Consider the following 26,162-nt stretch of genomic DNA (forward strand, 5'->3'; position numbering starts at 1 on the left):
TGCCGAGATGAATCGTTTAACTGTTATCCTCTTTTTTTTTTGTTAATGGAAAAAACGGGGATGTCAAAGAACGCGACCCGCGTGCCCAACGATAGTAATTTTATTTTGCTGTTTTTACCCATAAAATTTATATCATATCCACTCGAGTGGAATCCAGCCTTCTATTTACGGCTACGCTAGCGGACTAGGATGTGTGTGGATATATATGCTGGACATGCATATGTTCAATCAAATTGCGTCATTGAACTTGTCACGAAACAGAATGTCGTATCTCCCGCCACCTGGTGGGAAAAAGCTTCGTAAACGATTTCCGATAAGGTTACTTTATATTCAAGGAACAACAACAGAGAGACGAAGCTCATTATTTTTTCCCAAAAAACTAATCCATTATGCCGAATGTTTTTCCCAATATTCCCTGTGTGGATGATAACAAAATTTTTATTCCCGCATGGAGGGGAGGGTCAAGTGAATAATATCCCATGGATGAAGTTGTCTGTGCTTGGTCATGATGGATTATTAGCCAATGACACTTGTGAGTGGTTCTCTCCCACCACTTTTCAACTTCAACTCCACTAATTTAACTTCTCTTGGAGATTCCCGCTTAGAAATGGCCGGAAGGAGTCCAGCTGATGTCCCTGTCCACGCTGAAGATCGCAGCGATGAGTCAAGATCATCACCTGAAGGCCGGTAGATCACCTCCTGGTCAGTACGCTCTGCTGGAATCCATCAAGCACCAGCGCTACCGACAGGCGTTGCTGCTCGTCGAGGCCGGAGTCCAGATCGACGGCAAGAACGACGGGGGCCGGACGCCGCTGTCGAGCGCCTGCGTGCACGTCGAGGATCCGAAGCTCCGGCTCAAGTTCGTCCAGCTGTTCCTGGACGCCGGTGCCGACCCCAACGCCCAGGACTGGAAAGGGATGACGGCCTTGATGCACTCCGCGGCCACGAGGAGCGTTGAAACGGTCAAGTTATTGCTGGAATACGTGAGTTATAATTCTTTATTCTTCGTCTGTTATACAGGGTGTCCTGCAGGTGACAATGCGGCCTTTATCTCATCAACTGCCCGTCGTAGAGGTATGATTCCAATTTATAAAATGCTCACAAGGCGTTCAAAAATTACCCTGTACCTGTTTTGAGAATGAAAATACACTGTGCTAAAAAATAAACAATCTAAATTTTTTGCATATCTTCTAACTTCCAATTAGAAAGTTGTTGCCCTGTCTCTTCTGAGACCAACCAAAAAATTCCAAGTTTCTAAGTGCGATATTCACTAAGATATTTGAAATCAAAATCAGAGAAAAGTTATGAAATATCAGCAAAAAAACTTCCGATATTACATTTAGAAACTTGGATTTCTTTTTTTTTTTTTTTTTGGACTCAGGAGAGACAGGGCAACAACTTTCTAATTGGAAGTTAAAGGACAAGGGGCACCGTATAAAAATTTTGTTATACACTGAGATTGTTTTTTATTTTGTTATACACTATATTTTTACTCTCAAAACTGGTACAAGCTAAATTTTGAACGCCTTTTGAACATTTTTTTAAATTGAAACTATGCCTCGGTTATGAGATAAAGGCTGCAGTAGAGCGCTTACAGGGCACCCTGTATACCCAGGCATCTTCAACCTGTTGCTCGTAAGCACCGAAAATTATGGTGCCCACAGGCTACTACACGTGTGGGATCACGCGGCATGCGTGTGATATGAAATTCCACCTACTAGTCTTCAGTAGGTGCGGTCTCACTGTGGTGATGTGACACGTCACGTCAAAGTGTGCTTCGTGGCTCCTAGGGGTGTCATCAACTTTTGTTAGGGACGTCGCGGCGAGCTTAAGATAATATAATTTTTGTGACCATTAATGCTTTGAAGTGGTTCTTTTGTGTGGGAAAATATCTACCTAATCATTCGCGGGAGCCGCAAATACAGAGACGCTCTTGGGGGGGGGGGGGGGGACAGGTGCGGTCACACCGGGGCTCGCGTTATTGTGAAGGGCGCACTTACGGCAATGATTTCTTTCACAAATTCTGAATTTTCGGGAATTCTGAAATTTCATCAATTGTGGAAGAGTATTTCTTTCATTTCGTCTGAATTTGCATTGGTGCTGGGATTATCTCTAATTATTTTTCTCGTTTTTGATACATCGGTTCTGAATTCACATCAGTTCTCAGACAATTTCTTTCAGCGGGTCCCTATTTTCAATGGTTTTGAAATTATTTCTTCCATCAATTTAAAAAACAATTTCTGAACAAAATTTTCATTAAATTTTTTTGCCAATTCAAATTTAATTGTGTTTATATTTTTCTGTATGGAAATTTTTCAGCACTCCTGTATATTTTGTTATAATGTGTGTGTGTGTGTGTTTTTTTTTTTTTTTTTGGATTTGCCGATTCCTCCTCCTCCTTACAGAATATACAAAATCGGGCTTCGGGGGGAACCTGAAATTATTAAGACGCCTCTGGCCCCACTATCATTTTCGCACTGGGGTCCCGTGTTTGTTAAGGGCGACCCTGCGCAAATGAATCATGCATTGGGCAAGAGAAAGGCGGGTGAGAAAAGTTTGAGAATCACTGGCGTATAGTATACAGACCGTAGAAGTGCCTGTATGTGATTTGGGGTTAACTTTCGACGCGAAAATTTTGGCACCAATCCGTTTCCATCTCACCAAAGCACTGACTGGAAACGATTTCAAAAACCAGAAGCGACGCCATCAGTCCCGTTATTTCAGATGATAACGCGTTGATGAACGAAACAGAAGTCACACGTTATCAATCAGAGCATATGCAACGAATCTTCTTATCCAGTATTCGGTAATGTCACTTACAAGGAAAGGGTCCCAAGGTCCTCAAAGAATTCAAGTAAATTTTTCATCTCACCCAGAAACACATAAATATAAAGAAATTAGCAGCGGAATGCAATTGTCAAAACCGCAAAAAATTATTAAAATTATATCAGGCTACTCATCACCTCTCGCGCTTCTTGACGATATCTACAAAAAACTTATTTTCCCTATCTTTCCTTGTCTTTTCTCTAGCTTCTTTGTTCCAGAAACTAGTAATTTCTCTTTTTTTTCAATACTGAACCTGATCATGTATTATTTGAATGATGTCGCTCTAGGGTTGCGGGATTTCTGAATTCATTTTTGGCTCTATTGGCGTTCAAGATATTAATATTTACTTCTTTTTTTTTTTCTGAGTGACCTATGATAATTCCACCGATTTTTTCGTGTTTTTATGCATATTTAAGTGAGCAGAATCAGTGGTATTTTTTTGTGAACTTTTTGAAGACGTCACTTTGGGACCCTTTCCTTGTTAGATATATAGGCCTAGTACTGATAATGTCGACCACTAGTGTTGAGAAAACGTTCAGAAGAAAATGACAATCACCAAACTTCTGTTTTTTCTTTTTATGGTTTCTTTAACCACTTTACGATCAAGGACGTAATTCTGCGTCCATACGCGTGTGGAATTAATTCAAACAATCGCTCTGTTTTCTTTCCTTTCTCCTCATCATCGTGATGCTTTGTTGTAACCCTCAGAGAAGTTGTTCTTTTTACCTTTCTTTTACTTCTATACAATTATTAGTGGTTTTCTTTCTACATATGATGTATCCTTTGACAATATGCATATAAGAGGGGAAAAATAGCAGGTAGCGTGAGGGTGGAAAGAGAGAAATCTAGTTCGTATACCTTTATCTGCTGTGTTATCTCTATCTTTTCTTATCTATTATATACTCTGTTTTCCTTTCATTTGTTTTATTTCTCCTTCCTTTTCTTCTTTTTTTTTACCTTCATTTTCTTTCCTTTTTTTCCAACGTGCGGTTGGGTTAGTCTAGTGGTCGGCAAACTCATTAGTGAACAGAGCCAAATATCAACAGCACAACGATTGACATTTCTTTTGAGAGCGAAATTTTTCAAACTTGAACTATATAGGTAGGTACATTGTTATTAACTTAATTAAGGTACTCCTCAGCTGGCCTTTGCTACAAACGTCCTCGATCTGATTGAGGTATGTTCGCTGAGGTCGACCCCTTCCAACTCTCCCATCCACACCATCTCTCAACATACCTTTTTCAATCCTCGACACTACATCTTCTTTCACTCCACAACGCTCCCTAAAATTAACTTAAACTTAATTTTATTAAGTTATTATTTTACTTGTTGTCTTACGGATATCTGGCTCCCTTCACTGGGAAATGTGCGGAAGACGGGTTCACTGTAAGCTTGTCCGACGAGATGTTAGCCGGAGGACGTCGTCGATTAAAGCCCAAGGTAGAGTGCCAAGTGCGTCTTGTGGAGCAGAGGCCCCAGGAGCATCGTCTTCGGATGGTCGCTCCTGGTGGATTGCTTCAGCAGCGATGACCGATGTTGGATGCAGATGGAGAGAGAGGTGGCCACGGGAGAGTCGTCATGAGAGGTGGTAAGGTGCTGGTCCAGGAGCGTCATCTTCAGATGTGTGGCCCCTGGTGGATAGCTTCTAGCAGTGTTGAACGACGTTGGTTGGAGACAGTAGGCCTCGGGAGAGCCGTAATAAGAGGTGGTGGTCCAGCAGCATCGTCTTCTATGATCTGGCAGAGTAGAGGTTGACGTTCCTTAGTATGGAAAGCATTGCATGTCCCCCTTGTTCTGAGAGGAGACTTGTCTTTTGCGTCTATCTACCCCGAGTACCTTAGGAAAAAAAGCCTCATTTTCGACAACTTTTTCCCGAACTTCCCGGTTTCGACCCAAAATCCAGTTTTGATTGGTCGTGGAAGTGTCACGTGACAGCAGCGTCAGGCTTTCACTCTTTTTTTTCGGCAAAAACCCGTGAAAAAGATGATTCACTTGGAAGGGGAATGGAGCGAGAACAAAATGGCCAAAATGCGTGTCATAACATGATTTTGCAAAAACCTGGAATTTTCGTGCGTCCGCACGTGGTATTTTGTGGAAGAGCCACACACAAGAGGCCAAAGAGCCGCACATGTGGCTCGCGAGTCGCGGTTTGCCGACCACTGGGTTAGGACAAGATTATTTATCTCCCATTCGTCAAACAGAAATCATCCGAATATCTTGCCAAAACCTTGTAAGCGAAGGGGTTAAAACCGAGCACAACTCCGGTCTGTCGCCATTTGGCCCTCCGGTAGAGGAGGGTACGTATTCCCTTCCCGGAGGTAGGGGAGTTGTGCCGCGAAAATGCGTGTGAACCCAACAGTCTGTTATAACATATATAGCGTTATGTATGTGAAATTAGTGTTGCCACCTGAATTTTAAATTGTGAGTGAGAAACCGCATAGATTGAATATTTGTTGGCACTGTTGTAGACTCTGTTGCTCTCTGTGGCGAAACTTTTCGATGGGGGAGCATTACATGGTTTAAAAAAAAATATTGTTGATTGAAAACATTTAAGGAAAGTTAGTAGTTTATTTCATTGGTCTCGGTGGTCTGTTGGTAGAACGTCCGATTCTCATGCGGGAGAACCAAGGTTCGAATCCAAGGGGAGATAGCCGAGCAATGTGGTCCGTTGCCTACGGTGGCTTGCTAGTGTATAAAATGTGCTTTCGTAGGTGGCATCGACCACTCTTTTTGTCACTATATGGTATTAACTGATGTGACAAAAAATTATTTTAAAAATTCCAAGTGTGTATTGGGCAAATTTATAAATACAGGAATAGATATTGAATTAAGGCCACCTGCTGCGAAATTCCGACAAAGGCTTGTAGATCAGCGTTCTCCAATCTATGGTCCGCAGTTAGATTTGACAATTCAAACATGATACATGCAACCTCGTACACGTTCCTGTACATTCGGAATTTCTTAATATAAATACATAAATATACCATCAGCACATATTCACATCTGTCCATAGCGTTCCGTCGATACCAACCATTCGTTCATTTTACTTGTGCTTGGGTTCAGAGAGTTTGAGAAACGCTGTTCTGGTTTAAACGGCAATAAATTCCAGCTAACGCCCTCCGTCAGACATTCGACTTCATGTTCGTGTGACATGAAACTGAAAATTATATTAAACTGAGAGACTTTGCAATATTCCTAAAGTAATAATTTACAACTGCCGCAAAACTCTCTCCAGTGAGAGGAAGGTGGTTTGGAATCCTGTTGTCTAAATTTGACATCACAGCGTTGACATTCTGCCAAGTAGTACCAGGGTACGCTGAAGAAATCAGTGGTACCAGCCATCCAGATTCTCCACTAGGTATTCAACCAGGAAAGAGTCGATATGTGGCTTTACAACACGAATTGCTGTTGATTACATCGCTGAAGCTAGGGACACACTCGTGTACAGCCTCGCCCAATACGTTCCAAGTTTTGGGTCCTGGCCGAGTAGCGTGGCCGCTTCACCATTGGCAAATGTTGGAGGATGGAAGCTATATTTTTACTTTTCACTTTTAGTTCGTACACCGTCCTAGCTCTATCGAAAATCACCAATTTTAGCCATTACCCTGATTAAGGGCATGGTGGTGTCGGGTGCTTTATTGACTGCTTTATAGACTACTTGTATCTATCTCCTTGTTTGCCCATGTATACAATACAACATTACACAATAAAACACATATTAAAAAAATAAAATAAAAAGATTCAAACAGTGACGACGAAACTCACACAGCATAAGATAAAAAACAAAAACACGATATAAAATATAAGAAACTAGCTGTTTCCCGCGGCCTCGGTCGCGTGGATTTGGTGATCCGAAAATTACTCGACAATGAGATTCCCCCTCATGATCACCTTCAGGAATGAACTTTCTGAAATCCCATCTTACTGGGTGTCTACATTATGAAATACATTTATAATGCTGACCAAATATCATACTCATGGCTTCTACGAGTTCGGCTCAGTGATGATTGCTCCATATGACTTTTAGTAAATATTTGCGTACGACTAATTGGTCCAGGCTGTACGCGAGTGTGGCCCTAACTTTACTGAAGAATATTCAATGTTAAAAACGGAAATATAAATTGAAGAGGATAAGGGGAGCCTATTGGTTGGTTGATTATCTAGGTTTACCTAATGCACCTATAAAGGGGGGAGTAGGTAGATCCATCTATATTTGAACCAAGGTTTGCCACTCCAAGTGATGTCTCAGAAATCGTTAAAAATGAAAACTTGATAGGGAACAGCGATTAGCTATAGTGTCATCGCACTTTTGTTCAAAGATGGCGCATTGGTCTGCTTAGTAGTATTTCGTCTAGATCAGTATCTGGTAGTGCATCAGGTTGCGAACGCCAAGGACCATGCGTCGTGCACAGCGGGACCATATTACTTTTCCACTGTGTGGCCCACGTCCATCTGGAAATACTGCTTGTATCTATCTCCTAATGAGATAGAGAGGATGAGTCATTGTCGGATTATTAGCAGAAGTAAGTGGGAGATATTAAAAAAAGACGAATGGAAAAAAATAAATCCTTACATAGCATATATAGAACTGGGAAGTACCTGGATGTGATTAGGGAAGAACCTACAATATTCAAGTGAGAATTTGGAGCTAATCCGTTGCCATCTCGCCAAAGAAGTGACGGGAAACTATTTCGACGATTGAAAGCAACGTCATCAATCTTGTTATTTCAGAAAACAACGCGTATGATGAACGAAATAGTGGTTATTATTAACCAGAGCACAACCATCGAATCTTCTAATTCAGTATCCAATCATACGGGACGACACTTCCTGATGATGCCAACCACTAGCGCTGAAGAAACATTGAAAATAAAATGAACGCGCGCACGCTGCGCTTCTCCCGCCTCCGAAAGATTATCTTTTAAAGCCTCCTTTGCATGAGTAAGATTGGGGGTTACTTTGTATTATTGTCTCCTATTTGCATTAGCAACTTTTTTTTCTCGTGGAAAAAAATGGGGCGGAGATACATCTCGAAAGAGGCCCATCTTTGTTGCGGAATAAAGGTGGGTGACACCAACCTCTCTGTTTAGCCCCGTTCACATGTACTCACTTTCACTTTTCGCTACAAACCATTCACATGACGTTTAGTTTATGTCGGTAACCCCCCTCTTCTTTCCGGAAGTCGTCACTGGTTACGTGGGTTTAACGGAAGTGGTTGATTCAAGATGGCTGACGACGGAGGTTACAGTAGTTTTCGCGGCGCAAAGGATTATGGGAGAGAAGGTCGGTGTCGACCACCAATCCACTCCAAGAAAGATGGGTTTTTTGATGAGCTTCTCTCCCACTTTTTTTTTCCCCACGAGGGAAAAAACTTGCCATGCCGGTAATTATCACCAAAGCGACCCCCAATCTTACACATGTGAACGGGGCTTTTATCTCTCGCCTCTCCCATAACCATTTGTGTCGTGAAAACTACTATTAGCTCTGTTACTGCCCACTTTTATTGTATCATCGAGAACATAACATGTTGAATCAGCGTTATCTTCAGGTCTGTCTAGTCACAAAAAATTCTCTCGCGCAGTCCCCGCACTTGGCGACCGTTGGCCACAGTCTTTGGTGAGCCGCCGCACACTCCCCCCCCCCCAGTAGCGAACTTACGGTTCGAAACGGTCCGGGAAATGGACAGTTCGTCCGGAACGTGTTTTTCTTGTCTGAGGAGCGGGAGGCGTAGGTAAGGTAATTCTTGTTGGTGACGGACTGGAATCGTTCACGTCTGAAGCCAGGAAGGCGGGTTTCAGTCTGTCCAGAGAAACTGTTCTTTTTTTTCCACGGACATCGATATCGAATGTCTTTTCACGTCGTTGAATCACTTGAAATGGTCCGTCATATGGAGCTTGAAGCGGCTTTCGCACCCCATCGTGCCGAATGAATACGTGTGAGCAGTCTTTCAAATGAGGGTGGACGAAAATACTTTGTGGTGCATGACAAGATGTTGGTCGCGGTCGTAATTTTGTAAAATGTTCTTTGATAGTCTCAATAAGTTCTTTTGATGATGTTTCCCTCGGAGTGGGATCGAATATTTCTCCGGGAAGTCTGAGACTAGTGCCGTATACCAATTCCGCGGTGGTAGCTTTCAGATCTTCTTTGAAGACGCTACGGAAACCGAGTAATATAGTGGGCAAAGCAGTACACCAGTGTTCTGTGTTATAAGCTTTGATGGCAGCTTTGAGGGGTCTGTGTAGCTCCTCTACGAGTCCATTTGCTTGCGGGTGATATGGTGAGGATCGTATTCGTTGAATTCCTAGTACTCTTGCCAGTGCTAGGAAGAGGGAGCTCTCGAATTGACGGCCTTGATCTGTTGTAATTTTGGATGGCACCCCAAAGCGAGATATCCATGTTGCGTAGAATGTGCGAGCTACAGTCTCGGCGCTGATGTCTGGAATCGGGACCGCCTCCGGCCAACGTGTGAATCTGTCGATCATAGTTAGACAATAGGCATTGCCACCAGAAGGAGGAAGAGGACCAATGATATCAAGATGGATGTGATCAAATCGCTCAGTTTGGTCAGGAAATAAACCTAATGGGGTTTTCGTATGTCGTGTTATTTTGGACTTTTGACAAGGTATACATTGTCTGGACCAGTTATTACAATCTTTATTTAATGAAGACCAAATGAAACGAGTCCGAATCAATTTAGTTGTAGCTTTAATTCCTGGATGGGAAATATTATGAATGGTCTCGAAAACCTGCTTACGAAACTGTTCTGGTATGTATGGTCTAGCTGTGCCAGTGGAGAGATCACAAAATAGTGAAGTATTTGAGTCTGGCAAAGTCACTTTTTTGAGCTGTAATCCTCGTGGATTTTGTAAAAGATCAGTTAAAGTTTGGTCGCGTTCTTGTGCTTTTGAAATTTCGTTATAGTCAATAGGATTGGGCATTGAAATTGATGTTATGCGGGAAAGTGCATCTGCGGGTATGTTTTCGCTACCTTTTATATAGTGTATGTCAGTAGTGAATTGGGCAATAAAATCTAATTGCCTGCATTGACGAGGGGAAGCCTTGTCTAATTTTTGCTTGAAGGCATATGTTAGTGGTCTATGGTCCGTGAGTAAAGAAAAGTCCCTAGCTTCCAACATATGCCGAAACTGCTTTATAGAAGCATATGCAGCCAGCAATTCACGGTCGTACGCGCTGTAGTTGCATTCCGCGGGAGATAATTTCCTAGAAAAAAATGCAAGAGGCTGAAGCTCGTTGTCAACCACCTGAAACAGTGCGCCGCCAATGGCAAAATCGGATGCATCTACCTGAAGTACGAGTTTGGCATCGGGTTTCGGATGTGCTAAAAGGGTTGCGTTGGACAATAGTGTTTTGGAATTTTGAAATTCCTTATTTGCTATGTCAGTCCAAGCAATTTCTCTGTTGTCGTTTTTTTTTGACCCTTTCAAATAATTATTCAGTGTAGTTTGTGTATGTGCTGCGTGTGGTAAAAATCTACGAAAAAAATTGAGTAGTCCAAGGAAACGTCGTAGTTCTTTAATTGTTCTTGGTCTTGGATAATTGAGAATCGGCTCAACTTTTTCTGGCAAGGGTTTGGTGCCTTGTTTGGAAATGGAGTGGCCTAAGAATGATATCTCCGCAACACCGAAGACACATTTGGAAACATTAATTGTGAGGCCATAGTTATTGAGCCGTTGCAAAACAGTGCGTAAGTGAACCTTATGTTCAATTTCACTGTCACTGAAAATCAAAATGTCATCTAAATAGACATAACAAAATTTCAGATCACCAAGAATCTCATTCATAAATCGTTGGAAAGATTGGGCAGCATTACACAAGCCGAAATTCAGGTAAGGAAATTCAAATAAGCCGAAAGGTGTGCAAACAGCTGTTTTCGGAATGTGGTCGGAATGAACAGGAATGTGAAAATACGCGCTCACAATGTCAAGTTTTGAAAAACAACTTTTACCGTGTAATGCATTTGAAAAGTCCTGAATGTGAGGAATGGGGTACCTATCTGGGACCGTGCAGGCATTGAGTTTGCGGTAGTCACCCACTGGACGAATACTGCCTGAACTTTTTGATACGACATGTAATGGTGATGACCAGGGCGATTTAGAAGGCCTACATATTCCTTGATTCATCATAAATTGGAATTCCTCCTTAACAGCATCATAGAGCTTGGGATTTAATCGCCTGGGTTTGCTATGTATAGGCGGGCCGGTGGTTTCGATGTAATGTACAGTGTTATGCTGAACAGGCTTCACTTTGTGCGACACTTTTATCAGTTCAGGAAATTCTGCCAAGATTTTGTGATATTCCGAAGTTTCGGATATTACCTTAATGGAATAGTTTTCAGAGTTATATTCAATTTTTCCAATTTGCGAAAGTTTCGTGACACTGTCCATTAATCTGCGGTGTTTGAGATCAATTAAAAGTCCAAAGTTGAGAAGAAAATGTGCGCCTATGATCGGTATTGGTACGCTTGTAATGAGAAACTTCCACTCAAAACAACGTCTTAATCCAAAGTCAACATTGAGAACTTTGGTGCCGTAAGTGTGTATCTTAGAGTTATTGGCAGCAAACAATTCAAATGAATCAGGAACTATTTTTGTGTAATGTTTTGTGAGTGGAATGCAAGAAACGTCAGATCCTGAATCAATTAAAAATCTCAAATGGGATCTTTTATCAAATACATAAAGGCGACAAGTTTTCACGGCCATCGGTGTTGACGTCGCCGATATATTATAGTCGACGGCCGTGTTTAGTTTCCCTGTTCCTTGGTTTGAAAAGAGCACGGTTGTTGACATCTGAAGGCGTTGTTGCCGAATCTAGCATGGTAATAGCAATAGCCGGTTGTTTGTGATGAGGGAGTGAAACGACGATAAGGAGATCTGAACCTCCGTCTCGTATAGTTTGTTTCTCTCTCTCTAGACAAGCGGTCGAGTTTTTTGCTAAGAGAAGCTATCTCCGCTCTCATGGCACTCATTTCTGTCAGAGGGGAGGGATTATCGGGTTCAACGTTGTTGACATGTAGCTGCGGGGTCCCTGTGCGTTCCGCTCTCCCCATGGCATAGATGCTGTTGTTGTATGTGTCTTTACTAACTTCTATTATTTTGTCGGCCATTTTCGCTAATGTCTCTAAGCTCTCTGAGCTAACTGATAGGATGGCCTGTGTTTCTGACGGCATACGTTGGAACCATAGAGTTTTTAGAAAATCGTCGCTTACAGATTTGCCGGCTAAATCTCTCATTTCCCTTAATAGGTGTGAAGGTTTTTTGTCCCCCAACTGTAGTTCGGACAACAACTTGCGTACTTGACAAGTGTTAGAATCAGAGAATTCTTCGATTATCCGTTGTTTAAGAGTCTCGTACTTGTTTGTTTCGGGTGGGTTCAATAAAATATCTGAAACGGAAGCGAGCGTTTCTGGATCTATAACCGCAATCACGTTATTGTATTTGGTAGCGTCGTTAGTTATGGCGGATATTGAAAAACAACTTTCCACTTGAATGAACCATAACTTTATATTTTGCCGCCATATGGGCGGGAGTTTCAAGGCAACGCGACAAATTTGTAAGTTTTCTGGTGATGGGTCAGGTGGCGAAGGGTTAGGAGAGTTATCGTTAGGCATTTTTGGATACAGACTTTTATGCGAATCTAGTTATATAATTGCGAAAATAAAAATAAGAGCATTTGTTATCCTGACCAAACAAAATAGAGCGATCACAAAAAGGTCCTACCCTGATCTTAATGGCATCGGCGGTGCTGCACACATTGGGCTTCGGCTGAGTAGATTCGTCATCTTTATGTCATCAGAAGGTTGCTTCGGTCTAGGTCACCACTGTTACTGCCCACTTTTATTGTATCATCGAGAACATAACATGTTGAATCAGCGTTATCTTCAGGTCTGTCTAGTCACAAAAAATTCTCTCGCGCAGTCCCCGCACTTGGCGACCGTTGGCCACAGTCTTTGGTGAGCCGCCGCAGCTCCTTCGTCAGCCATCGCGAATCAATCACTTCCGTTCAACCTACGTGACCAGTGACGATTTCCGGCATAAACTAAACACTATGTAAACGGGTTGTAGCGAAAATCCCTGTTACTGGTAACTTCCAGGGATATTTTATTTCCCTTGTAAAACGGACTTTCGCTATTTGGTATAATTCACTACCGTTCTACCTGCTTTGGGGGAGGCGGAAAAAATAATATACTACGGTTACCAACCATACTCCTTAGGGAGGACATGTCCTCCATTTTTATGTCGTTTTAAGCGTCCACCTACGTTTCGGAAAATTTGTCCTCCTTTTAAGGTTTTCAAAGTTATTTTTCTTTTTTTTTTTGCGGGGAAAAATATCTACTTTGAAATACTTCATTGATTTGAATGTTTTTGTGGTTCCCCCCCCCCTTCCCATACGCATTCACCAATAGCCGTCGAAATTCCCAGAATGTTTTCTCTGTTTATGCTTTTTTTCAGCAGCCCTGTTTTTGTGTTGAGAAAAATTATTTTTGTGGCCGGTGTGTGTGTGTTATTGATCGGCGCCATCTATTATAGTAGAAATTATAAGTGACGCCATTAAGGTTGCGCATGCAGGCGTCCTCCTTCCGCAGTATTCGAATCTGTGGTAACCCTAATAATCTATACCTAACCTATCAGTCTGCATGCATAGCTATTGTTGCTGCGTATGTGAAGTTAGTGCTGCTATCTGAATTTTAAATTGTGAGTGAGAAACGTATATTGATCGAATATTTGTTGCCACTGTTATATAGGCTTTGTTGCGACTTTTTAGTGAGGATTGTTAGATGGTTTAAAAAATTATTGTTCATTAAAAACATTTTTGAAAGCTAGTATTATATTCGACTGATCTCGGTTACCTGTTCGTAAAACGTCGAACACATACGAGAGGACCCGGGTTCGAACCCCGGTGGAGGCAATCGCGCGAACCGGTCCGATGCCTGCGGTGGCTTTGTAGTGAAGTAAAGACATGCATAGTAGTGCGAAATGTGCTTCCATGGGCTGTTTCGATCACTTATGGGGGCGTCGCAAAAATTCTTTCGTAGCAATTCATTTAAACTCACTGCGGTTCGCAGCAGTGCTCCACTATTCGCCATGGATGAATTTTTTTAGCAATAATTGGCAACCTTCTTTACCTTCAGCATCGTTCTAGCCGACAACTGGCGATTGCCCGTTATTGACGATTCTTCCGCGATTTTTGGCAAATTTTGATTACTTTTTAGCAATTTTTTTTTTTTTTTGGTGAAAATTTTCTACTGTAGTGTGTATATTTAGGGTTTCCCGTATTTTTTTTCCACTTGAGGAAATATGGTTGCCTTACATATAAAAGTACTTCGAAGCGCAGGGCCATCATTTCAACTTTTTCCGGGGGGGGGGGGGGCAAAGAGCATGTACTAAACGTACGCATATATATATATACATATATATATATGTATATATATAATACCATTTGTAGTGTATTTTCAAAAGCCGGGGGGGGGGCAGGCGGACCGTTGCCCTCCCCCCTAAATGACGGGCCTGCTTCGAAGAAAGCTAATTGGTGGCCCAAAAATACATCTTCGCCCAAGGTTGGGACATAAATGACGCGACAGGAAATGGCGTGGTAAAAAAAGGTTTAACGACCTGTCAGTACAAATGGCGTATCGTGACCAGTCGGTTAACTATTACCGGGCGGAGAATACGTTTGAAATTAGTCACAGCAATCAAACAAACACGATAAATCCGATAATATTATTGTTGTTATTATTGTTATTATCATGATGCCGGGTGCGACTTGTTTGTGTATACATACCATGAATTAATGTCATGGAAACAGTTACCAGGGACAGACAAAAAAAACGTTTCCGTGTCTGGAAAAACATCGTGTTAAATAGGAATCAACCGAATATTTTGCTATATTAAGAAAAAGATTAATTTAATCATAGGGAGGTCGGTCGGATTGAAAAAAATCCAGATAAAACCTATTGAACGAGATCTGATTTCGATCGGATCATTTATTCATGTTTTGTCCATGTGTTTATCATCAGACTGATTTCCTTATATTTCGTTTCCGACAACATTGAAAAACACCGTCAAGATTTAAAAAACGCCTGCGACTAGATGCTTGGCCAGCCACGTCAAGCACGCATTTTGGCACCCCCGTGTGATGTTGAAAGGGGAGGGGGGGGGCTGAAAGCAGGGGGTTCTTGATCTTTAGTATTCGGCGGACCCACATTGTGCCAGATGAATTGGGGAAGATGATTTGAATGCCACGGTAGGTGCGGATCCAGGGAGATGTATCGGGACGGGTAACTAATGTTTAGGTTCCACCACTAACTACTTCCCGTACAAGAAAGAAGCTGGCGATAAATTTTAATGATCTGTATTAGACGTATACAGGCGATAAATGTGGTGGCCTGGTTCGCACGCATAGGCGGAGATAATAATAATAACGTGATATTCACGTATTCTCAAGGGATCAGCATGATCCGTCCAGGGAATTTGTTAGTGTTAGTAAACATCCATGCCCGAACCCAGACCTGCACAGTGAGAAGCTAGTTCCCTAACCACTCGACTGCCAGGCGGCAATAGACTTGGAAGTCTGGGGGGCACGCTCATTATTGCCACGATGATGATCATGTCAATTCATATATACATTAGATCAGTGGACTCCACCTTTGACGCTGGGGGGGGGGGGGGGCAATGCCCCTCCACGTATCTCCGCCCATGTTCGCACGTTAAAAAAAGGAAGAAAGGAAAATAAATAAAAAAGAAGAAACAAGGGTGGTACAGAGAGAGTAGATGATTAGATAAGGAAGTATTAGTTCAGTGCAAAGCCGCTTGAAAGATTAACTTGACTCTTAATGCAGCTTTGGTTGCTGCTCTTCCGTCTCCTGCGTACGCACTTGAATCCCGTATATATGGGACGGCCAGCAACTTTCAACCTTCCCCTCAAGGTTCTTCGTGTCGGCGCCTTTGACAGAGCAATTTTTCACATATTATCTGGCTCTTGCAAGGAGAGCCTGTACAAAATAATATTCAGTATATAGCAATGCAGTGAGTGAATTGTTTTCTCATTTAGGCTCATGCACCCACTAAGATGTCTCCAAGGACCCCTTGAGACACGCAATGCTTTTTCAACAAAACTGAGCCGATCTTCTCTTTGGAAAATAAGAGTGATGTAAACCTTTTGCAATTTTGCAAAAACTTGGAATTTTTGTGCGCCGCACGTGGTATTTTGTGGAAGAGCCACACACGAGAGGCTAAAGAGCCGCATGTGGCTCGCGAGTCGCGGTTTGCCGACCACTGGGTTAGGACAAGATTATTTATCTCCCATTTGGCAAACAGAAATCATCCGAATATCTTGCCGAAACCTTGTAAGCGAAGGGGTTAAAACCGAGCACAACTCCAGTCTGTCGCCATTCACTACCATTTTACTCCCTTCCGGAGGTAGAAAAGTTGTGCCGCGAAAATGCGTGTGAACCCAAGAGTCTGCATGCATGCATATATAGCGTTATGTATGTGAAATTAGTGCTGCCACCTGAATTTTAAATTGTGAGTGAGAAACCGCATAGATTGATTGTTGGCACTGCACTGTTGCTCTCTGTGGCGAAACTTTTCGATGGGGGAGCATTACATGGTTTGAAAAAAATATTGTTGATTGAAAACATTTAAGGAAAGTTAGTAGTTTATTTGATTGGTCTCGGTGGTCTGTTGGTAGAACGTCCGATTCTCATGCGGGAGAACCAAGGTTCGAATCCAAGGGGAGACAGCCGAGCAATGTGGTCCGTTGCCTACGGTGGCTTGCTAGTGTATAAAATGTGCTTTCGTAGGCGACATCGACCACTCCTTTTGTCACTACATGATATTAACTGATGTGACAAAAAATTATTTTAAAAATTCCAAGTGTGTATTGGGCAAATTTATAAATTAAATTGCATTCATAAGAATATTTTTTTCGTTTCTAGTTTCGGCTTTAAAAGATAGACGGACTTCTCCCTCCCCCCCCCCCCCCTCTTTTTCTAACGTGCGGTTAGGTTAGGGCAAGGTTACCAGATATATCGTCGATTCATCAGAGATAATCCAAAAATGCAATCTTGCCAAAAACTTGTACGTGAAATGTTTAAGTGTAGCTCTGGCGCGCAGTACCCCACTTGCGATGTGTTAAGATGGAGTTGCTGGGAAGGCGTTTCCAAGGGGAAAAACATCAATCTATACCATAGTCGGAGATAGAGTTGAAAGTCTGTGGGGCACGATGATGTCAATTCATAACACATATACATTATATCAGTTTCGACTCCATCTTTGACACACCCCCCATGCCCTCCGATATCTCCGCCCATGATCTATACAAACACGATAAGTACTTCCAGTTTGTGGCCGGATAGTCATCTCGCATGTCCATCAGCAGACAGACAGGCAGTCATGACCGCCCAGAAAGACCATCTTGGGATTGTTTGTGCTCTTTCCCAAAGGGTTGGACAGTGTCGGAGATCCTGATGATGCCGAACTCGATGAATCGAACCAGATCACCGGTAGCATCAAAGCCTCCTCGATACTACATCTAGGAGGCTTTGCTTGGATCCGCTCCATTCGCAGCTCAAGATGTCTGCCTTCACTCAGGCGAGAGACCTGAAGGAGGAGACGGGAACGACTGCCCTTCCCAAGAGCCGAATAATATGGGAAAATTTGTCTGTCCCATAAAATACAGGACGCTCAAACGAACTTACGGAATTCACCCCTCCTGTCACATAGTCCCTGATTCGCGTTTGCTTTCTCGTCTTGTATAATTAGGGTGACCATACGTCCCGTATTTCTCGGGACAGGTTCGGTTTTTTGTTGTTCTTTTTTGGCCGTCCCGACTTTTTAGCGAAAGTGTCACGTTTTATTTTGAGGAATTCATTTAAATCCACTCCAATTTGCAGTAATGCTCTACTTCCCGCCATTTTGATTTTTACATAATTTCTCCAATATTTGGCAACTTTATTTACTTTTGGCGTCATTTTTGGCGATGTCCCGTATTTCCCAGTATTTCTTTCGAGGAAATATGGTCAGCCTATGTATAATATCTCGCCTGGTTCGGCGTAGTAGTGCTCGTCTTCGGAAGTGTCCGATCAGCAGACTGAAATACCTGTGTGCGAGGTTTCTAGGAATATTTGGGTTCAAATACAGTAGACTCTCGATTATCCGGCTCATGACTATTCGGACAACACACGGACACAACACTAAAATATGCACTCAGACTGTTAGGTATACACACTTACACTTCTGGCACAAGTCGCTAGGTAGTAAATTTCCCATGGTGATAGACCTGAGTTGTGCTCGGTTTTCAAGAAAGGAAGGAAGGACAACGCACTATCCGGACCATTATAATAATTATCCGTGATAAAATGAGAAATAATTTTACTTTGTCCAGGAGTTTCAAGCGTTATCAATTTGTGTAATCATTTATCAATGAACAGTAAAATAAACTTGAATATTTTTTGAAAGAATTAAGTCTACATTAATATTTCAATTTAAAAGTTTTGTATTTATATACTGTACAGTTTTCATGATTTCATATTCCCTGCAATTTAGATATTGTCAAATTTATCTTAAAATATGTGCAATTATTTTTATTCTTGGACTTAATTTTTCTGAAATAAATTTTCAAAACGTACAATACTATAAGCCAGTGGTTCCCAACCGCGGTTGCACGCATCCCTAGGGTGCGAGATGGAAAAAAAAAATTACATATTGATTGGTTATTCAGGAAAATTAAAATGATGATAAAAATTGAATTTTTCAGTTCCTAAAGAAAAATATGAATCATAATTTGACCTCCGCTCGCAGACAGCGCTGTCTTAAGACCCCTTTCACACGGAGCGGATGCGGACGCGGGTCCGCATACCCTTTCAAACGAGCACTGAAGATGCGGACGAATCGTCCGCAAAATTAGTTCGAAATTCGTGCATAAAAACTGTTTTTTCGCAATTTTTGTAATTATTTTCCTCCTTCACCCCTGATTCAGTGCCCATAGGCAGCCTACAGGCATTCTTTGGTGGTTTAATCTAGAGCCACATAGAATATGGGAATAAAGATGTCTTCATTCCTATCCTCACAAGTAGTCGATGGGAGAAAATGTCTTCAAATATTTTCAAAATATTTTGAAGAAAAAAAATCCGTCTTTTCGGAAAAATTCCAAAAACATCCAATGTTCGAAAAATCCAATCTAAAAACATCCAAAACATTCGATGTTCCAAAAAAAAGAAAAAAAAATTCAGGAGATATCAAAGAATTTGCAAGTATAAAAAAAGGGAAGGGGTAGAGACTTTCAAAATGCCTGTGCTTAGAAATATTCACATCACAATTCTGTCTTAGGCCGGGATTACACTATAAAAGTTCGTTTATAAAACTTGAAAAATGCAACCAATAGGCAGATCAGTTAAGTTCTCTCGAATGTAACAGATGTGTTTATTGGTTACATTTTTCAAGTTTTATAAAATAACTTTCATAAACCTTTTAGAGTGAAATCCCATCCTTAGATCAGTCTCACTTCTGAAATATAAAATTTCATTCTTTTCAGTTTATAGACTGAATATCGAGTAAAATATACTTGTAGGTATCGGGGAACCACCAAAAATATTCAAGTGCTTAGGACTTAGGGCCTTCAAACGACTTAATCCGGCCCTGAGTGAACACCGTACGTGGATAACGTTGTTTAATAAAAGTTTTTTTTTTTAAAGTTTAAAAAAATTAACAGATTAAAAATTTTAAAAAATAACAAATATTTAAAATAATATTTCAGATATTTATATTTTTAAATAATTTTAAAAATTTAAAAAGAAAAAAATTAAAATTTTTAAATTAAATTTAAAAGTTATTAAAGTATGTACTCAATTAAATATTCGTAATGAACAGAACGGCTTATAATTTTGGTCCCGTCAGTGGCCGTTGTTGGCAGGTTTTATTGTATAAAATTGTGAAATATGGACAAAAGGCAGTTAAAGTTGCTATATCTCCATCTCAGAAGGAAACGAAGGGATAGACGTATGTGGGTACATCATATTTGATGAACAGGGACCCTCATATGGTGTTTTTAAGGATATTTATGGCAAATAATTAAAAAAATTCAGTGCAAAATAAGCTTTAAAAAGTAGCCAAAGATGCGGACGAATTCTCTCCGCATCCGCATCGTGTGAATAGCCCCGAATAAACCTATTGTCAAAACTTCTATGTGTGGATGCGGAGCCCGCACTTAGGTTTTGACACATGCGGACGACGTCCGGACCCGCATGAACATTTCCTATAAAAAAAAAAATTATAGGTGCGGAGATTTTTCGGTTCGTCTGAAAGGCGCAGTATATTCCAATTGTTAAAACTTCTTCCGGACCCGCTCCGTGTGAAAGGCCTCTAACGCATGGGGCCCACCCGGACGCCTCGGGAGAAGAGGGCCTCATAAGAACGAGTAGTTGAATTTTTCGGGAATCGGTCAGGTAGGGCCTCAGAAAAATCACTTGGCCCGGGGGCCAATGATGCTCTTAAAACGGCCCCGCTCGCGCAAAAATGTGTCATACGAATTTTTCGTTGTAAAAGGTTTTTTTTTTTTCCGATTAGCGACCGCACCTTTTTTTTTCCATTTCGGTTGAGGAAAAAAATACTATTATTTACTTAAACTATTTCGTTGTTTGTTTTCGTTGGTTCCTCGTTTTATTAGCATGTTGTGCTTAGATTTAATGCTGTCGTGATGCTGAAAAAGTATAAAAAATTCAGTCAAGTGTCAAAGAAGCATTAATTTATAGTTGTTGCGGCTGTGGAATCAATAAAGTGAAGAATTTGAATCGTTTTTTCCAAATAGCAAAAAAAATTTTGTAACTTTATTTTTAGTTTCATTTTCGAATTAATTTTCGAAACAAATGAAGTCAAAACTAAATATTACTTCATTGGCCAAGACATTAAACAATAAGCAAAAGAATTCATATCATTATTTTAATTAATTATTGCATAATTAATGTAATCAATTACAGGAGAGAAAAAAAAACCTGAATTTTCTAAGAGATAAAAACTTATTATCCAAGGGGCGTGCGGGAAAGTAAGTCGCACTGCACTGTGGGTGCGGAAAGGAAAAGAGGTTGGGAACTACTGCTATAAGCATATGAGAGGGGGAGGGGGGATTTACAAATGGTGCATTTTTTTTCAGTAAAAAACGAAACACCGGGAAAGAATAAAAAAAACAAAAAACATGAACCACTCCTTCCAAGAAAGACCTGCTTACGCTACTGAGCAGTGGTGTGTGTGTGTACGCGGTACGTAACAAATATTTATAAAGTACTGGCCTCTACTTAAAGGTTATAAAATATGAATAAGAACAGGTTTTTGATCTAAAAAGGGTGTTTTTCTAATGGTATGGGTGGGATCATGGCCCCAAGGCTGAGATCTTTTGCGGGCCACCCCCCCCCCCCGGTCAGATTTTTCACTGGCCCCTTCTGTAGTTAATTTATAGCGTGAAAAGCAAAAAATGATGAAAATTGTCCTGGGCCCTTTCAGCCACCCCCCTTTGGGGGGGCCATGGGTGAGGTAAAAAATGAGAATTTAGTGAACTCCGGCCTATCCTTCCACCACATCAGACCGGATAGTCTAGAGCAGTGTTTCTCAAAATGGGCGATGGAATGGTCCGGGGGGGGGGCGATAAAAGCTTCAGGTTTAACATAGGATCCTATGAGTTCGCTTGAGTAGGGGGCGATGAGAGAGAAAAAATTCTGAAGAAGGGGGCGATGGAACAAAAAGTTTGGAAAATGATGATCTACTGTAGTTACATTTTCACTCAAGAAATGATTCTGTTGAAACGTCTCCACGTTCAGTCTCGGTCTCCCTGATTCGTAAATACCTTGGACAAGGTGTTTTCCCACATATTTACTATAATCTAGCACAGTGATTCTTAAAGGTTATGGTTAGTGATGGGTTAGGAAGTGCGCTGCATATTTCGTTGATAAATCGAGCGAACGGTTGTGATTCCCCCAATCAGTACGTCACGACACTTCAGGGGGCCGTAAACGTTTATAATTTGGCAATCCCTAACCGAATTGGGAAGCTCGGTTAGGGACTTCCTAAACAACACAAAAATATGCTAGATAATTTTTGTAGTTAAATGCCGTATATTTGTCATAAAAGTACGTATTCGCACCATGTAAATTTATACACTCGTGTTTTTTTTTTTCAGTCAAAGATTGATTGTGGAATCACTGACCAGGATGGTAACACTGCGCTTATGCACGCCGCCAAAACGGGAAGTTTAGAGATATTGGCACAAATTTTGGACGCTTGCGTACGACAGTATGGTACGGCAGCGATGGCCCTCGAGCACAGAAATCTCAAAGAACAGACGGTTTTCGATGCAGCGTCGACGAACCACGAGTCACGGCAAGAAATCTTGAAGTTTCTCGAACTCGCCGCTAAACATCCACAGGAACTCTATTCATCGAAACTGACTTCATTCATGAACTTCTCCTTTGAGACCAAAGACAATGGTAAAGACGGCTCGGAAACTATCGCCAACAACGAAAAAGATTCCGATAATCCGACAAGTACCAGTAAAGACCCCGCGGACAACACGACGGACCTTCCAAGTATTGACGACAAGTCTTCGAACAATAAAACCGCCAAGGTAGACCGTGAAGAAACTTCCGATCCCCGAGTCGAGACAACGATCCAGAAAACTAGCAGCAAGAAGACTATACCCCAGGGAGCTATCTTACCCTTGCTGTCCCTTTCCGGCGTGGACGTGTTCAGCAGCGACCCTTGGGAGTGGGACGTCGGGGCGAGCGGCCACAAAATCAAGTCTGGTTCGCGAAAGACAGTGACGGGCAGCAGGAGCCTCAACGAATCCGACGGGGTTTCGGATGACGGTCCTTTCGCGTCGGGGCGAAGTACGGCGATCCACGGATCGCAGCAGCACCATCATTATCGGTCGAGCGTGGACAGGTTGAATGCCACTTTCGGTGGACTCACAGCGACCGAAGACCGCAATTCCCTTTTTTCTTCGACGTTTCATCATCAGGGAAACATTGGCCAGTGGCACAGCGAAGTACCACCCATAAGCAGGGACGAACTCCGGTTGCCACCGTTGCCCAAGAGACTATCAAACTACGATAAAGAGCTTGGAGCTTCGACTTTGCTGTCTAAAACCATCAAAACGACTGCTAATACTAAGCAGAACTGATGGTAAACCATCAATAAAAGGAAGAACTGCACCGTGATTCCATGATCCTAATGGACTTGTGCTGCAAAATTAAAACACATTTGAAAATGGTTCCTCGTTTATGGTGTTTCCAGGACCGCAAACAGATACAGTATTTTGTCAGCCGACGTAACCACGCCCTGTGTAGTATAGAAAGAGCAGTTAAACGGTGAATCCAGCGCCCAGGACACAAGACCAGCCTGCCCCCCCCCCCCCACGGTGTGGCCCTGACTATTTAATCCTTTTTTTTTTGTTCAAAACATCAAAGATCAGATCATAGAGGATTCACATTTTGATCTGAAGACTACCCTCGTTAAAGCAAACGATAGACCAGTGGTTCTCAACTTGGGGCCCATATGGGATGGGCTTCCTTGCGAGATGAAGCACAGAGAGATGTGAAGAGATAAAGCTTTCAATTGAAAATTAAGGTTGGGAAAAGTGTGACTTTCAAAATCCAGCAGAGCTGTCCATGGACCCAGGGCCATCTTAACTCGTGTGGACATAGCTTAGGAGTCATCGTATCCATAGGGCCTACATGATGAGATCTGGTACATGATTTTCGAATGTAAATATGCAAGCTGTTACGATTGCTTCCAACTTAATATAGGACCCCAGTACATCATTTTACTTGGGGGCCCACGAGGGTGAGACAGCCATGCATAGAAAAATCCCCACCAGGACCCATGTTATGTGGACCCATATTAGTGATGTGTCAGACAGGTGACTTATTGGGGGTTATCAAAGGTTCGTTAGATCATCCCGTAGACCTACCCATAGACCTATTTTGCCCACATAATTCGATTCTTAGGAGGGATGATCACCCCCCCCCCCTTTTCAGGATCAGTGCCTTTCTCAGGATTACAGAGATCGATCTAATATATAAAATTTTTGTTCATTACAAATTTAGTTTGAATAGATTCAATTCAATAAGTAGAACAGGTCACTCCTGAATGAGTTTAGGGTCATCTTACCCAGGATTTTACCTGGGTACGATGAGAAGGGCCACAAGAAAAAATTATTCAAAGGGGACTATGGGCCAAAAAAGGTTGAGAACCACTGGGCTAGACATCTAACGGCAAAGTAAGTAACGTAACGAAAAAAATGCCTTCAAATGAAAATTTTTGGCGATAAAAATGAGCAAAAAACGCGATCAGTTGAGTGAAAATTCCTAAAATATGACTGATTGTCTGAAAAAGCTTAAAATATGACCAGTAGCTCGAAAATGCCCAAAATGACTTGTCATAAAAATCCCAGTCATTACACTCAAACCCAAATTATATCGAACAAAAATTTTGTTCCCTTCATAAAGGGGGTTCTCTTAGTCAATTGAATATAGTGAACAAAATTTTTGGGCTCCTGCAGTTTACTTCAGAATTTTTCCGGAAATTAAAAGCTATTGTAAATGCCGAAACTGTATAATAGTCAAACTTTTTTATAACGAACACGGATATAACAAAGTTTTCCCATGTTCTGAGAAAATTTTGAAGTGCTTATCTGTTATTTTGATTGCTTATAATGAAAACCGATTTCAGCAAAGTATGCCTATAACGTCTTTTTAGTTTCCTCGAGCAGCCGCGGAGCACCTGTTGAGAACCGCGGTCAGGGCGGAGGTCATAGTCATTTAAGTCATAGGCGGAGGTTGACTTCGAATGCTGGGGGGGGGGGGGCACGATGATGTCAATTCATATATACACATACATTAGATCAGTCGACTCCACTTTCGCTGTTAGGGAAGCATTTCTCCCACCCCCCGTATCTCCGCCCATGCTCCAAGTTTGATACCCACAATTTTGAAGACAGAAGAATTGAAAAGAAAGTTTTCAGATGGTAAGCTGACCACCTCCAAGAAGAGATTCAGAGAAGGAGCTCATGCTGATGTGGAAAAAGCTCTTTTCGAAGGGTTTGAAGACAGAGCCGTCTTAAGAGCATCATGGGCCCCCCGGCCAAGTGATTTTTCTGAGGCCCTACCAGGCAAATTCTTGAAAATTTCAACCAGATCTCATTTTTGTGAGGCCCCTTTTCTCTTGAGGTGCCCGGGTGGGCCCATACGTTAAGACGGCAGTGTCTGGAGAAGTGAAACAGAAAAATGTTCCAGTGACAGTCCCCTTGCTGATATTTTCCCTAACAAACTTGAGGCGACCACCGATAGACAATGCCTTCACTTCCAACCCATCTCACTAATGGCAGTAAATTGCAATATAGCGATATGGCCAGAGTTGGTGTTTGGTGAAGTAGTAGTCCCCTTGCTGAAATAAAAAGCGTTACATTTTGTATGCTTAATACACAAACATGATTTTAACGCGAATGGTTACAAAGATTTAATGACCGCCATGGTATCGCATGTAAATTAATTTTTGGCTACAGTGCTTCGGTTGGCAGTGAAGCTGTTGAAAAATGGTTAAAAACTAGTAAAGGTCTTATTTAATCAAAAATCATGTTCCGTTGCATGTAAATGATGGTTTCATTTTGCTTATATGCATTACTTTTCAAGCTGGTACGGATATAACAAAGTTGCATATCACGAATAGTTCCACTGTTTTTTTTTTTTACTTCGTTATAAATGGGTTCGAATGTATTTAGTTTTGTATATTGCCTGCTCGAATGTATTCCTTCCATTTCTAAAACATTCTGTATTCCCACAAAACATTCAAGTTCTAATGAGCCCATACTATGTGCAGTCTCATACCATGAAAACATGAAAAGAAATTAAACATAAAGTACTGCATGTACAAAAAAATTATATATATATATTATATCAAATACAAATCTGTGACATGATGACAATTCGATCAGATAGATTTCCAATAAAGTGAATGATTGAGGATTTAAAAAAATATGTATCCAAGGAATGCAGAATGACACTAATGCATGAGGAAATGCATTTACATACAATAATATGAACACACACAAACTGAGACTACGCATAACAACATAATAATAATAATAAAAGAAACAAATCACCGATTCAAATTGATATGCAGTGGAACTCCTATATAATGATCTCATAGTGCTAATATATTCAATCTATAACAATTTATCTTGTTTAACAATACTTTTCTAGGGTTCCTTGAGCATCAGCATATTAGGAGTTTCACTATAGTAGAACCTCGATTGTTCAAATCTGATTAGCTTTT

The 26,162-nt window shown here is 41.4% G+C and overlaps 1 protein-coding gene across 1 annotated transcript; it reads left to right on the forward strand.

Annotated features, from left to right (window-relative positions):
* Nucleotides 1-586: 586 nt before the first annotated feature.
* LOC149070079 (uncharacterized) lies at nt 587-23,237 on the forward strand. The gene is made up of 2 exons (XM_089249588.1): nt 587-983; nt 22,012-23,237. The coding sequence occupies exons 1-2, from the start codon at nt 630-632 to the stop codon at nt 23,008-23,010; spliced, it is 1,353 nt and encodes a 450-aa protein (XP_089105714.1). The 5' UTR covers nt 587-629; the 3' UTR covers nt 23,011-23,237.
* Nucleotides 23,238-26,162: the final 2,925 nt, after the last annotated feature.

Source organism: Pholcus phalangioides, unplaced genomic scaffold (genome assembly GCF_987345545.1).
Source record: "Pholcus phalangioides strain wild (caught in Gottingen) unplaced genomic scaffold, Ppha-v1.0 ptg000022l_1, whole genome shotgun sequence".
NCBI lineage: Eukaryota > Metazoa > Arthropoda > Arachnida > Araneae > Pholcidae > Pholcus > Pholcus phalangioides.